At 42.9% G+C, this 13,302-nt stretch overlaps 1 protein-coding gene across 1 annotated transcript in view; it reads right to left on the bottom strand.

Annotated features, from left to right (window-relative positions):
* Window positions 1-13,302, bottom strand: part of SCARB2 (scavenger receptor class B member 2) — a 74,686-nt gene that overhangs the window by 6,219 nt on the left and 55,165 nt on the right. The window contains exons 7-10 of the mRNA XM_065913971.1: window positions 10,140-10,309; window positions 5,751-5,869; window positions 3,062-3,135; window positions 1,058-1,109 (exon numbers count right to left, since the gene is read on the bottom strand). Coding sequence (XP_065770043.1) covers window positions 1,058-1,109; window positions 3,062-3,135; window positions 5,751-5,869; window positions 10,140-10,309 — 415 coding nt within the window. The remainder of the gene's footprint in view (window positions 1-1,057; window positions 1,110-3,061; window positions 3,136-5,750; window positions 5,870-10,139; window positions 10,310-13,302) is intronic.

The raw sequence follows: 13,302 nt of genomic DNA, 5'->3' as shown, positions 1-13,302 counted from the left end.
TCACTTTTTAAATGTTATTTTTAATTCCCCAAGAGTTCCAGAAAGAGCATGTGTTATTTTTACAAAATGCAAAACATCAAATTATTTTTACAAAGCTGTTTTGGAAAACAATTTTTATAACACATTGTTGAGGAAAATAAAGCAAGTTAAAAACAGTTTATCAGTCTGGCTCAGGTCTTGTGAGAAATAATTTTTGTCTTTTCTTGCTAAGCTCTGTTACTAAATCTTCTGCAAAGAAAAAATATTTTTATGGAAGACAGAAAAATCACAAAACTTTAAAAAATGTTGCTCTTAACACTGGAAGCCAGGTCAGTCAAGAATTTGAGGGGGAAAATCCTGCAACTTTTCCCTCAAAACTGGGTGAGAGAGAAGGGAAATTGAGGAGATATCCCTATAGTAAATGTGATATGTGATTTAGAGAAGAATTTATCACAGGTGTTTTACAAAATAGGAAGGTGTTTTCTGAGCCTTCAGAATATGCTTTATTTATAAAACTTCAATTTATGCCTAACAATGAGGGATAGTATTTCTCTGGGTACACTGTCAAAGAAATTTCTTCAGAGAAACTCGTTTTGTTTGAACAGGATCTGTTTCCTATAATTCATGATGTATGCTTGTTTATCAGAAAGTAGAAAAGACTTCTATGCTGTGATGAAGGATAAGGCAACCACATATCACTGCAATCAGTGGGCAAGTGTCCCATTTTATTTAATCATTTCTCAACCAGCTCACACTTTTTCACTCTTTTTCTCAAGTAATGAATGGTAAACTGATCACCTTTACATTTTGGTTCTTACACAACCAGTTTCCAGAAAGAAGTTTCACCCACATAATGTTCTTGACAAGGGAAATTTCTGTCTGTCATTTCCAAATCTCACAGACAGACTCATGTAAACATATAAACAGAAATTTTCTGAGGACAAACAGGTTTTTAAAAAATCACCTTTGCCCTTTCTCACATCTAAAATTACACATAGCTACAATCACAGACACCATAATGGAAGGTCCCCAAGCTTCCACAGGTGAAACATACCCGTGGCTCCCTCCCAGGACTCACCTCATTGATATACATCACTGGGAAAACCAGGGTTTGAATGTTTCCTGTTTCACTATAAAAACAACACAAAAGATTATTTTATAGACATCCTCATACGATGGCACGCTGGCCTGATGAGACAAGTGTATATGAAAATTCCAGCACACTTATTCATTAAATTACCCAGAATTTATGCAGCCTTCTTACCTTTGCAAACACATAACAATCAGATCACAAACAGTCTAGCAATTTAAAGTGTGGCATGCTTATGGAAAGTGTCTTCACCTAAGCACAGGATGCTGAAAGCAAATTCATCAAAATGATAACTATACTCCCAAGAGTTATGGGAGGGGAGGCTCCAGCAGAACAATGCTGTCATTCCTCAGAATGTTTTATAACCAGGCTACCAAGAATTGTCTTTCCAAGAGCCTGGAGCAATCAGCTAGTGAGCAACTTACTAAGCACCAGCTCTGTAGCGGGCATCTTGGGAACACATCTTAATTCTCACATGCAGAGGTATTACTGCCCCAGGTTTAAGATGAGGAAATGATCGCTCACAGTAAACTGCCCGGAACCACCATGAAGAAGTGCTAGAGACAGGACTGTAGTTCCATTTTGATTCTAAGGCTCTAGATCGTTAACTACTAAATTATATACACACACAAAATACTTTCTTACAAACCACACTTGCTTCCTAAAAAGATGCAAAACACTTGGGCTTAAATCTGGCAAATTCAATGGGGGAAACTAAGCAAGTGTGACTGACAGTCAGGCAGACAGAAAAAATTGATAAATATGACACTATAGATACATACTACAGTTTTGGATCCAGTTTTTTCATTCGCCATTAAATCATAATTAGCATTTTCTCAGTTTCCACTAGGAAGTCTCAGCAGGAGATTGTACTCAGGAATCCTAACTAAGTAGTGGTTTTTAGATGGTGTGGGGGGACACTGAACTCCATAGAGTTTTAAATCACCCACAGGAGAGCTCATGGCTGGCCCTGGGTGGGAGCAGTGGAAAGGAAGGACGGGAGGAAGGGAACCAGAGTCATGGTGTGGGAAACGTTTGCTGTGTGCTCTGCTTAGTCAATCAGTCATGTCTGACTCTGTGACCCCATGAACCACAGCCCTCCAGGCACCTCTGTCCACAGGGATTCTCTAGGTGAGAACACTGGAGTGGGTTGCCATGCCCTCCTCCGGGGATCTTCCCAACCCTGGGATGGAACCCAGGTCTCCTGCATTGCAGGTGGATTCTTTACCATATCTATATGGTATCTATATAATAGATAGATATGCCTTATCTAGCCTTCCCTGAGTTACCAGGGAAGCCCGTGAATACTGGAGTGGGTAGCCTATTCCTTCTCCAGAGGATCTTCCCGACCCAGGAATCAAACCAGGGTCTCCTGCGTTGCAGGTGGATTTTTTTACCAGCTGAGCTACCAGGGAAGCCCATGGAAAATGCTTAGTAGATGGGTAAGAACAGCCTCTGTAGCTTCACTAGCTGTGTGAATTCTAGTTCTAGCAGGTTATTAAACCTCTCTGTGCCGCAGTTTTCTTATCTATAAAATGGGAATGAAGTGAACTAAAGTTAGTCACTCAGTCATGCCCAACTCTTTGTGACCCCCATGGCCAGGCTCCTCTGTCCATGGGATTATCCAGGCAAGAATGTTGGAGTGGGTAGACATTCCCTTCTCCAGGGTATCTTCCTGACCCAGGGATTGAACCTGGGTCTTCTGCATTGGCAAGCGGATTCTTTACCATCTGAGCCACCAGGGAAGCCCCACAGGGTTATTGTGAGGAATAGATAAGTTAGTGTATGTAAAGAACTTAGAACAATGTCTGATTCATGGAAAGAATTCTATACATGTTTGCTTAAATAAGATAAGTAAATTCCGAGACCAAGGCAGCCTATGAAAAAGTTGACAGTGCCTCATCCCTGAAGGACAAGGGTGAAAAGACTTAGAACCAGAAAGTGAATGTAGCAAAACCACCCTCTGCCTCTGCAGAAAGAAGCAAAACTCACATGAAGTCATCTAATTTTCTGACATAAACGTTGATTTGGAACCTCTTGGCTGCTCTTAGGATAACTCCAGTCAACTGCAAATCAGAAAAGCAGAAAGAAAACATTAGGATTTATTAAAACCACACACGCAGTTTTTTTTTCAATAGAGCACCGTTTCTGTGTGGTTCTGATAAACAGGGCAGCGACCACCATGTTTGCTAGGCAAAGTGGGACAAGAGACAACTATTCCCCAGGACGGAATGAGAACTGGGGATTGGGTGAGGAGCCTGGGAGACCAACGTTTCTCACACTCTACTCTGCATGTGAGTTCTTGGGGACCTTGTTAAAATGCAGGCTCTGATTTTGGTAGGTCTGGGTTGGGGCTTGAGATTGGACAGGATGCTGTCACTTTGGGGTTTTTTAAATAATTTTATTTTTATTTACTTATTTTTGGCTGTGCTGGGCCTTCGTGGCTGCACAGACTTTCTCTAGTTGCAGCAAGCTGGGGCTACTCTCTCGTTGCGGTGCATGGGTTTCTCATTATAGTGGCTTCTCTTGCTGTTGAGCATGAGCTCTAGAGCGCATAAGCTTCCGTGGCGGCAGCGCGTGAGTTCAGTAGTTGTAACTCTCGGGCTATAGAGCACAGGTTCAGTAGTTGTGGTACAGGGGCGTAGCTGCTCCACAGCATGTGGGATCTTCCTGACCCAGGGATGGAACCTGCGTCTCCTACTTTAGCAGGCAGCTTCTTTACTACTGAGCCACCTGGGAAGCCCAGGATGCTGTCACTTTGAATAGCAAAGTGCTAGAGGACCTGGGCAGGAAGGAGATTTAACAGATACCCTGTTGGGTCTCAGCTCCAAAATCACTACAGATGGTGACTGCAGCCCTGAAATTAAAAGACACTTGCTCCTTGGTAGAAAAGCTATGACCAACCTAGACAGCATATTAAAAAGCAGAGACATTACTTTGCCAACAAAGGTCTGTATAGTTAAAGCTATGGTTTTTCCAGTAGTCATGTATGGATGTGAGAGTTGGACTATAAAGATAGTTGAGCGCCAAAGAATTGATGCTTTTGAACTGTGTTGAAGAAGACTCTTGAGAGTCCCTTGGACTGCAAGGAGATCCAACCAGTCCCTCTTAAAGGAAATCAGTCCTGAATATTCAGTGGAAGGACTAATGCTGAAGTTGAAACTCCAATACTTTGGCCACCTGATGCAAAGAACTGACTCCTTGGAAAAGACCCTGATGCTGGGAAAGATTGAAGGCAGGAGGAGAAGGGGGATGACAGAGGATGAGATGGTTGGATGGCATCACCAACTCAGTGGACATGAGTTTGAGCAAGCTCCGGGAGCTGCTGATGGACAGGGAAGCCTGGTGTGCTACAGTCCATGGGGTTGCAAAGAGTCGGATATGCCTGAGTGACTGGACTGAGCTGGACTGTCGGGCCTGGGTATGCGGGCAGAGGGTCAGACCACTATGAGGAGGGTGTGGTCACAGCCAGAGAATGGTGCCCATGCACAGCCAGGCCCACCCCACAGAGCCCAGAGGGCAGACGCAGCATCATCCCCCATGGCCATGCCACCTTTGCACCAAGGGTGTGGGGCTCTGCCTTGCCCTGGTGACAAGCACCTGCGAACAGTTTGTTGCTGAAAAGGACCTGACTGATGGCTGAGAGAGAAAAGGGAGAAAACCACACCGGATCTTATTCGTAAGATGTGCTGTGTGTGCTTAGTTGCTCAGTCGTGTCAGACTCTTTGTGACCCCGTGGACTGCAGCCTGCCAGTCTCCTGTCCATGGGATTGTCCAGGCAAGAATACTGGAGTGGGTTGCCGTTTCCTTTTCCAGGGGACCTTCCCAACCCAGGGATCGAACCCTCATCATCTTCATTGGCAGGTGGATTCTTTACCACTGAGCCACCTGAGAAGCCCTCATAAGAAGATAAGGGCACCAATTTCTCAAATGTAAATGCAATGAGTAGTTATGAGTGAAATGCCCATAAATTGTTGTGCTCAAAGAATGTGTTTGGTCTTGGGTGACCGTCCGATGCATGTGTTCAGAATCCCAAGAAAGACGATATCACATTCAGTTCCTACAGTGAGAGGCTCTCATGCTATGAAACGATGCTCATATCCTTTTAACATGGTTCTTAGTTTTTCTCCTCTATGAACATGGGATTAGAGTGTATGTATCTCTGATGCCCTTTAAATTAATATTGTCATATAATAACTCTCAAAAACACCTGTATAAAGTGTTTTGCCAAAAGCGACTAAAGCTTATATATATATATATTTAAATTTCAACTAAAATATTCCTGGCAGCAAGTAAGCAGAGGAATATCTTCACCCTGCTGATCTGTGGCCCAGTGGGAGAAATGCATATATATGTTCAGGTCCACTCTTTTGGCAACAGAAGAAGATCCAGGTTACCTTGTTTGATTCCAGTGGTTTCCAATGATGGAACTTTCATGGTTGCGTTTATGTTAAAGGGGATTTGCTGACATTTCTGCATATTAGCTTCATAGAACTCAGCCTTTTAATGGCCAGGTTATGAGACCGTACATCACATTGCCCTGAGCCGAGTTCCCTCCGCTTGAATATGTAAATGAAAGGAAGACAATATATTTCTCGAGAGTGCTCAGGGCTAAACTGGTGAACACCATATAGAAAGAATAAAATGTCTGCTTTTTAACCAGGAAGATGTGTGTACTCACAGGATTGATGTCCACAAACGTCTCATGATATTCCTTATTTGGATGCATGCCTTCAATGGCAGAGACAAACTTTTCATCTGCCTGGTAGAAGTGTGGGAAAGACATAATAATAGGTGCACCTGCAATGTGAGGAAAACAGAAATGAATGATGTGGTTCTTGCACGTCTAAGTTGAATATACAGTTCCTGAACACAAATCCAGGTCCTCAGTGAGGGGTGGAAAGCTGGATACAGAAAACTTGAGTGGAGGAGAGGGTCAGGCTAAAAGTCCTAGCTTGGGATTCTTATACTTCAATTTCTGACATGTCATTTACCCCTATATTATTTTATACCAAGAATCTGCCTGCAATGCAGGAGACCCGGATTTGACCCTTGGGCCAAGAAGATCTCCTAGAGAAGGGAATGGCAACCCACTCTAGTATTCTTGCCTGGAAAATTCCATGGACAGAGGAACCTGATAGGCTTAGTCCACAGGGTAGCAAAGAGTTGGATACGACTGAGTGACTGACACTACTACTACTAGCTGAATTATTTATTTTTCAACTAATATGTGCTGTACTTATAAAGTACAAGTGCTTTATACACATTATTTTAGTTGACATTCCCAGAAACCCTATGAAGTTAGAACTATTACCTTCCATTTGCATTTGAGGAAACAGAGGTTGACAGAAGTTACAAAACCTCCTGAGGACATTCAGCTGTCAGGTGATGAAGACAGAATTCTGATCAAAGGAGGGTCAGCTCATCTTAAAGCATTTGTTTCACCTATAATTCTCTATCAGTAAGTGGATTTTCCCCACTGCTCTCCTCCCCTGCTTGCTTTTCTGTTTTTGTTTTACCCAAGATAGGCTTTGTTCTGCACGTGTTGATACAGAAATTTTTTTGGGGGGGAGGGCTGTGTTTCGTGTCTTCTGGGATCTTAGTTCCCCAACCAGGGGTTGAACCTGCTCCCTCAGCAGTGAAAGCGTGGAGTCCTAACCCACTCTACCACCAGAGAATTCCCTATGCAGAACTTTTTTAAGACTTTGCCTGGTCCTGCCATCGGCCCAGCCTCTGACTAGATCAAGGTCTACCCACAGGAAGACACTGGCTTTCTTTTCTTTCTTTTTTTAAAAATATTTTCCATTCAAGATATAAAGAAACAAATTAATAAAGAAAAACTATTCTAGGTTTTGCTCTTGAAAAGAAGAGTGGGACCCAGTCACTCCTGCCAGGAAAATATATTTGGGGAAAAATCAGCCTGTGTGTTAGCTGCTCAGTCGTGTCTGACTCTTTGCAAACCCATGGACTAGAGCCCACCAGGCTCCTCTGTCCATGGGATTTCCCAGGCAAGAATACTGGAGTGGGTTGTCATTCCCTTTTCCAGGGGATCTTCCCGACCCAGGGATCGAACCCGAGTCTCTTGCATTGCAGGCAGGTTCTTTACCATCTGAACTGCCTAGTGGCAAGTAATTTAAGTCTGAGTCTATGGCTCAGACATCTCACTTGTCACACATACAGAGTTTTGTTCTCTATTGCTACGCAGTTTCACAAAGACACGATTTCCTTCTTTAAAGGACGCTGACCTTTAAAATGCATTTTTAAAGATCTGTTGAAGACAATAAGGGCCAGACACTGTCCTGAGTCTTGTGCATACATTCATCTCTCACCTTCACACAGCCTTCCAAGGAAGTTATAACCATTCCCATTTTACAGATGAGAAAACTGCTGTCCGGAACCCTCCTTCAGCAACATGGCCAATTTGCTAACGAACAGAATAGGATTCAAACCCAGATTCCTCTGACTCCAGAACCCGCGCTCATCCCACTAGCCAAAATGTTCCCCTGAGGAATTCAAAACCCTGGGGGACAGTCCTGGAAGCTAACACTTTAGTCGGCATCTGGGAACACAGAAGAGGCAAGAGGAAAAGGACTAAAGCAGGAAGTCTGTCGCAAAATAGAGTCCTTCTGTGGGTTCTGACATCAACTTCTTGAGGAAGCGGAAGGTTACTAATGTGTGCCTTGAACCACAGAACCATGGGCTGATCAGGCACTTGCTGCTTCAGAGCTGCCCCTTGTGAGTCTGCAGGAGAGGTCTAATCTCCGGGTAGGGGTGTGTGCTCCCCAGAACGGTCATTCCCAATCGTGCAGGTACATCTTCATGAGAATCATCTGCATCCCATTAAAAAATACTGATTCTGGGGCCTAGTGTGTGGGCTCTGGGACAGATGCTTTTAATGATTCTGCAGATCATTCTGATGCATGGCCAGTCTTGCAAGCCATGAGCTCAACAGACAAGGAAAGGGAGGATTAGCCCAAAGGGAACTTTCAAACTACATGGACAAGGGGGTGAAAGTCAGCACATTACTCGGGAAAAAAAAAATTTGTTTTTAATCAAGAGAAAGGGGTTACAAAGTTTTTCAACAGAAACTAAAGAATTGAAGCCTGAGGAACATCACAGTACAAATATGAAAAGACCCTCAATTCTAGCAGGAATTTGCTCAGAGATAAAGATTTTATAAGAATCCTATTCCTTCTCTGAGCCTTGGTTTCCACAATTATAAAAAGAGGCCACTGGTTGTCTATCCAACAAGGTTATTTTTGCAGCATATGATTGTGAAAAGTATCCTTGTGATGCAGAAAATGCTTTTGTCAGCTGTACTGCTGGTCATCTCACCTTTCACAGAAAGAAGCAGGTTAGCTCAGACGTTTTTAAGAAACACCGGGAACTTTGTGGTCAGGGTTTAAAACTAACTCTGCCTTAAAATTAACTCTTAGTTTTAAGAGTAATGAGAATCATTACCAAGGTATGAACTTTCCTATTACCTGATTCCTTACTTTCTGTTTCAGCCTTGTTTTGAACATGAAATCAGTTAATACTTTACATGTATTAACTACATGTAAATATGTGAAGCACTTACAACAGTGACTGGTACTAGTAAGCCGCTAGTAATATGAACTATTATTTCTATTAAAACTGTAATTGGAAAAGATACATGCACCCCCAGTATTCATAGCAACACTATTCACAACAACCAGGGCATGGAAGCAACTTAAATGGCCACCAACAGATGAACAGATAAAGATGTGGTATATATTTACAATAGAATATCCTCAGCCATTAAAAAAAAAAAGAAAAGAATGAAATAATACCATCTGCAGTAACGTGGATGGGCCTAGAGATTGTCATACCAAGTGAAGTAAGTCAGAGAAAGACAACCATCACATGATATCCCTTATATACGGAGTCTTTAAAAAAATGGCACAAACTAACTTATTCACAAAACAGGAATAGTGTAACATGAAGAAAATGATCTTATGGCTACCAAAGGGGAAAAGGGTAGAGGGAGAAATAAATTAGGAGGCTGGATTAACATATACACACTACTATATATAAAATAGATAACTAGTAAGGACCTAAACTGCATAGCACAGGGGACGCTATGCAATATTCTGTAAAAATGTATATGGGAAAAGAATCTAAGAGTGCATCCATGTATATGTGTGACTGATTCACTTCGCTATGCAGCAGAAACTAACACGACATTGTAAATCAACTCCAACAAAAAAACGAAAAAACAAAACAAAAACGTGCTAACTTGAAGAGCCAAAGGGGAAAAAAGAAGGACTCCTAAGCTACGGCCCTGCCCCTCTGGAGCTGCACTGCACCTGCTCCATCACATGTGCGGGAGACCCGGGGTGCGGTGGAGTCCAGCTCCCCAGCAGTGCCTCATACCAACGAGACCCACAGAGCACAGGCAGCCGCCAGCCACTCCTAGCCCAGGACCAGTTCAAAACAAAAAACAAAACCAGAACAACTCCTGAACTACTGCCCAGGAAAAACCCAACATAGCATCCTAGCAATTAAAGCATTACAGGAAAGCCAATGCTTTTAAAAAAAAAACTATGCTACAGCCATGTTACAAAACTTTTTTTTTTTTTTTTAGTTTTATTTTATTAGTTGGAGGCCAATTACTTCACAACATTTCAGTGGGTTTTGTCATACATTAACATGAATCAGCCATAGAGTTATACATATTCCCCATCCCGATCAAAACTTTTTTAAAAATTGTAGTTAATTTACAATGTTGTGTTCATTTCTGATGTACAGAAAAATGATTCAGTTATACATATATATATTCAAAATACTGAATATAGTTCACTGTGCTATACAGTAGGACTTTGTTCTTTATCTATTTTACATATAGTAATTTGTATCTGCTGGTCTTAATTTATACCCTCTGCTTCCTCTTGGCAACCATAAGTCTGTTTTCTATGTCTGTGAATCTGTCTCTAACAAAACATTATTCCCGAGAGGTCGGAATTGCGCTTTCTATTTTGCTGACAACCTTCTTTGTTGAAGAACATCAACCGTACATCCAGACCCCCGTGTCCCCTCTCTGAGTTCTTACCATTCTTGCAGACGCTGACATTCAAAACTCCCGAGCCCAGGCAATTTCCTTTAGGTATACAGAAGCCAGCGTTGTCCGAGGTATTGGCTAATATTTCTGCAGGCACCTTATACCTCAAGGCAGGCAGTCCCTGGACACTCTCAAAGTCACTGAAAGTTATATACACTGACCTGTTAGGAAGCAAGGATAAAAAGTCAGCGTGGGTCCCCATCAGCATGGTCTGCCTGCATCAGTAAGTTAGCCAACTGTTCTCATGTGTAACCCGGCTAAACGCTTACAGGATATACGGGAAATGAAGAAGTCAAAGAAAGACTGAGAGGAGCTCAACCCACTCAGAGTATAATAAAGTAGGAGATGGACTCAGCGAAAGATGTTTAAGAGGCAGCAACTGTGCTAACATCCCAACGAGACTGAGAAAAAGACATAATGTGTGGTAGAAAACCAAGAAAATGAGTTAGAATGGGCACTTATGCTAAAAGAAGGAAGAGCTGTCCAGACCAGCACGGGCACGTGCCAGTGTGGACGAAGCGGAAGCAAAGGAAGGAAGCCACGAGAAGCCGAGACAAAGCAGAAACAGAGGAGGTGACAAAAGGCGGGCCCCACAGATTCCCAAAGGCCGGACAACTGCCCCATTAGACAGATACTTGATCAGATGTACTCTGACACCCATTTCCCCCAAGTAAAAACAGTTTCCATATTTTGCCCTGGTTATTTATTTCAACAGAGTAGAACATCAATTCTGCCCCCAGAGATTTAGAGTTTCAATCAGTATCAGCGGTTCCTTCTGACACAAACCACTCAGTTATCTGCATAGCACGTGAGTGACAGCTGGGCCTCCCTTGTGACTCAGCTCGTAAAGAATGCCTGCAGTGCAGGAGACCTGGGTTCGATCCCTGGATTGGGAAGATCCCCTGGAGAAGGGAAAGGCTACCCACTCCAGTATTCTGGCCTGGAGAATTCCATGGACTGGATAGTCCCTGGGACTTTCACTTTCACTCTGAGTGACAGCCAAGGCACTTTCACATGCATTGTCTTAGAGCCTTCATCCCTGCATCTGAGGGTGTCTGAAGACTGAGGGGGGCCTCACTTTTCATCACCTGACCATGGGTGGGACACTTCTCTCGCTGGGTTGTAACTAACGAAGGAGTTGCCTTCCACTATACATCTCACCCCTGCAGCATTTCTGAGTGAAAATTTTAAGCAAACAGAAAAATAGAAAAAAATATTATAATAAATACATTTTATAACAAACACCACTCAGATAAATAAAATGTATTATTTATGGCTACAACTGAAGTTCTCTATGTAACACTCCTGATTCTGATCTTTCTCTGCATACCCAGAGGTAACCACCATCCTGAATTTGGGGTTTATCATTCCCATGCAGACCTCTATGCTTTTTAAAAAAAACTAATTAATTTGGCTGTGCCGGGTCGAAGTTGGCATGCAGGATCTTTGCATTTTTAGTTGTGACATGTGGGATCTGGTTCCCTGACCAGGGATCGAACCAGAGCCCCCTGCATTGGGAGCATAGCATCTTAGCCACTGACCACAGGGAAGTCCCCAGGCCTTTATACTTTTACCTACATACATACTCATAAACAACATGTGGCACTGTTTGATATTTCTAAATGTTATTATAATAGTATACCATATTGTCTTTCTGTAATTTGCTTCTTCCTTCAACATTATATTTTTAAGATTTCTTGCATTAGAGTACATGGCTCTGGTTGCTATATTTTACTTTTTATATATTCTATCATACAAAGATCCCATCTATTTATTTATGTTCTCCTTTTCATAGGCACTCAGATTGCTTTGGATGGAGGAAATTTTTACATATTGAGAGATGGGGAAGTGATTTTGACTTATACATGAATTAACTTAAACTTTATGCTAACGAGAACAGCCTGTCTTATGGCCTGTCAAACATGCCTGGTACATCTGCTTTAACCATTCATGAAGAGAATGTATTTAAAAGCCAAAATGGAGTAGCTGTGATTAAGGCATCCAGGAGGGAATTGGGTGACCACTGTGGATGTGGTTTCAGACACATTCCTGCATCACTGAAAACTTGGACTTTCTGAACGGCATTAAACTCAAGGACACCACTAGCTGTTCTCAAAACAGTATCTCCTAGCGGTGGTCAGCTGAAACTTTTCGGGGTCAAGGTCTCCCCTTGCAACTAGGCAAACATTTCAGATCCCAGCCAACCCTTGTTTAACAAACACCCTTACTTCTTGACAGGTCCAGTTATGCTTCTTGATAAACAACTCATGTAGCTAACTGTAACCTTGAGGCTTTTGCCTTGTACGCCTCCCGCATTTGCAGTCTGACGAAATACAATCCAAGTGCTCTCTGAATCAGCGTCTCCTGGGCTACAGCCCTCAGTTTGGCTCAAGTAAAACTTCTCTATTCCAGTTATAGATCATTTATTGATTATTTATGTCAACACTTCCAGTGTTTTCCTAACTACAATTGATGTGTAAGTCTCCTTCACATAGGTACCCAAGTTCTCCAGGCCAGGGAACCCATGTTGGAGAGACGTGTGAAACCATGGGGTCGGGTGTCTTTGGCATTACTAAGCGCTGCCAAGGGGCTCTTCACAAGTGGTGGTACCAGACAAGAATACGTTTCCTCTGTGGCAAATCTTTAACAAGCCCCTCCTGGCCTCCTAGGTTTCCTTGTCTCGCTCATTGCACTCAAACATGTTCTTTCTTCGGTCCTTCCACAAATACTAACCAGGTAGAACAGCTGGCTGGAAGGTGGCTGATAGTCCGCTCCAGAGCTGGGAAGGGTCTGTGCTGTGGTGCAGAGACTGGGGTCGGAGAAGGGAGTGAAAGAAAAGCTCTGTCTGAGGAGATGAATAGAACTTGCGGCTAATTTACTGCAAGAGAGGAGGGAGATTTACAGTGATTCTCACAGGGCTGGCTGGGGAGGTGCTCAACTGCGTGAGATATGAGAGTCCCTTGGACAGCGAGGAGATCACACCAGTCAATCCTAAAGGAAATCAACCCTGAATACTCTTTGGAGAGACTAATGCTGAAGCTCCAATACTTTGGCCACCTGATGCAAAGAGCCAACTCACTGGAAAAGACTGATGCTGGGAAAGATTGAGGGCAGAAGGAGAAGGGGGCAACAGAGGGTAAGATGGTTGAATGGC

Source organism: Muntiacus reevesi, chromosome 22 (genome assembly GCF_963930625.1).
Source record: "Muntiacus reevesi chromosome 22, mMunRee1.1, whole genome shotgun sequence".
NCBI classification, from domain to species: Eukaryota; Metazoa; Chordata; class Mammalia; order Artiodactyla; family Cervidae; genus Muntiacus; species Muntiacus reevesi.
This window is presented reverse-complemented; position numbering and strand designations above follow the sequence as displayed.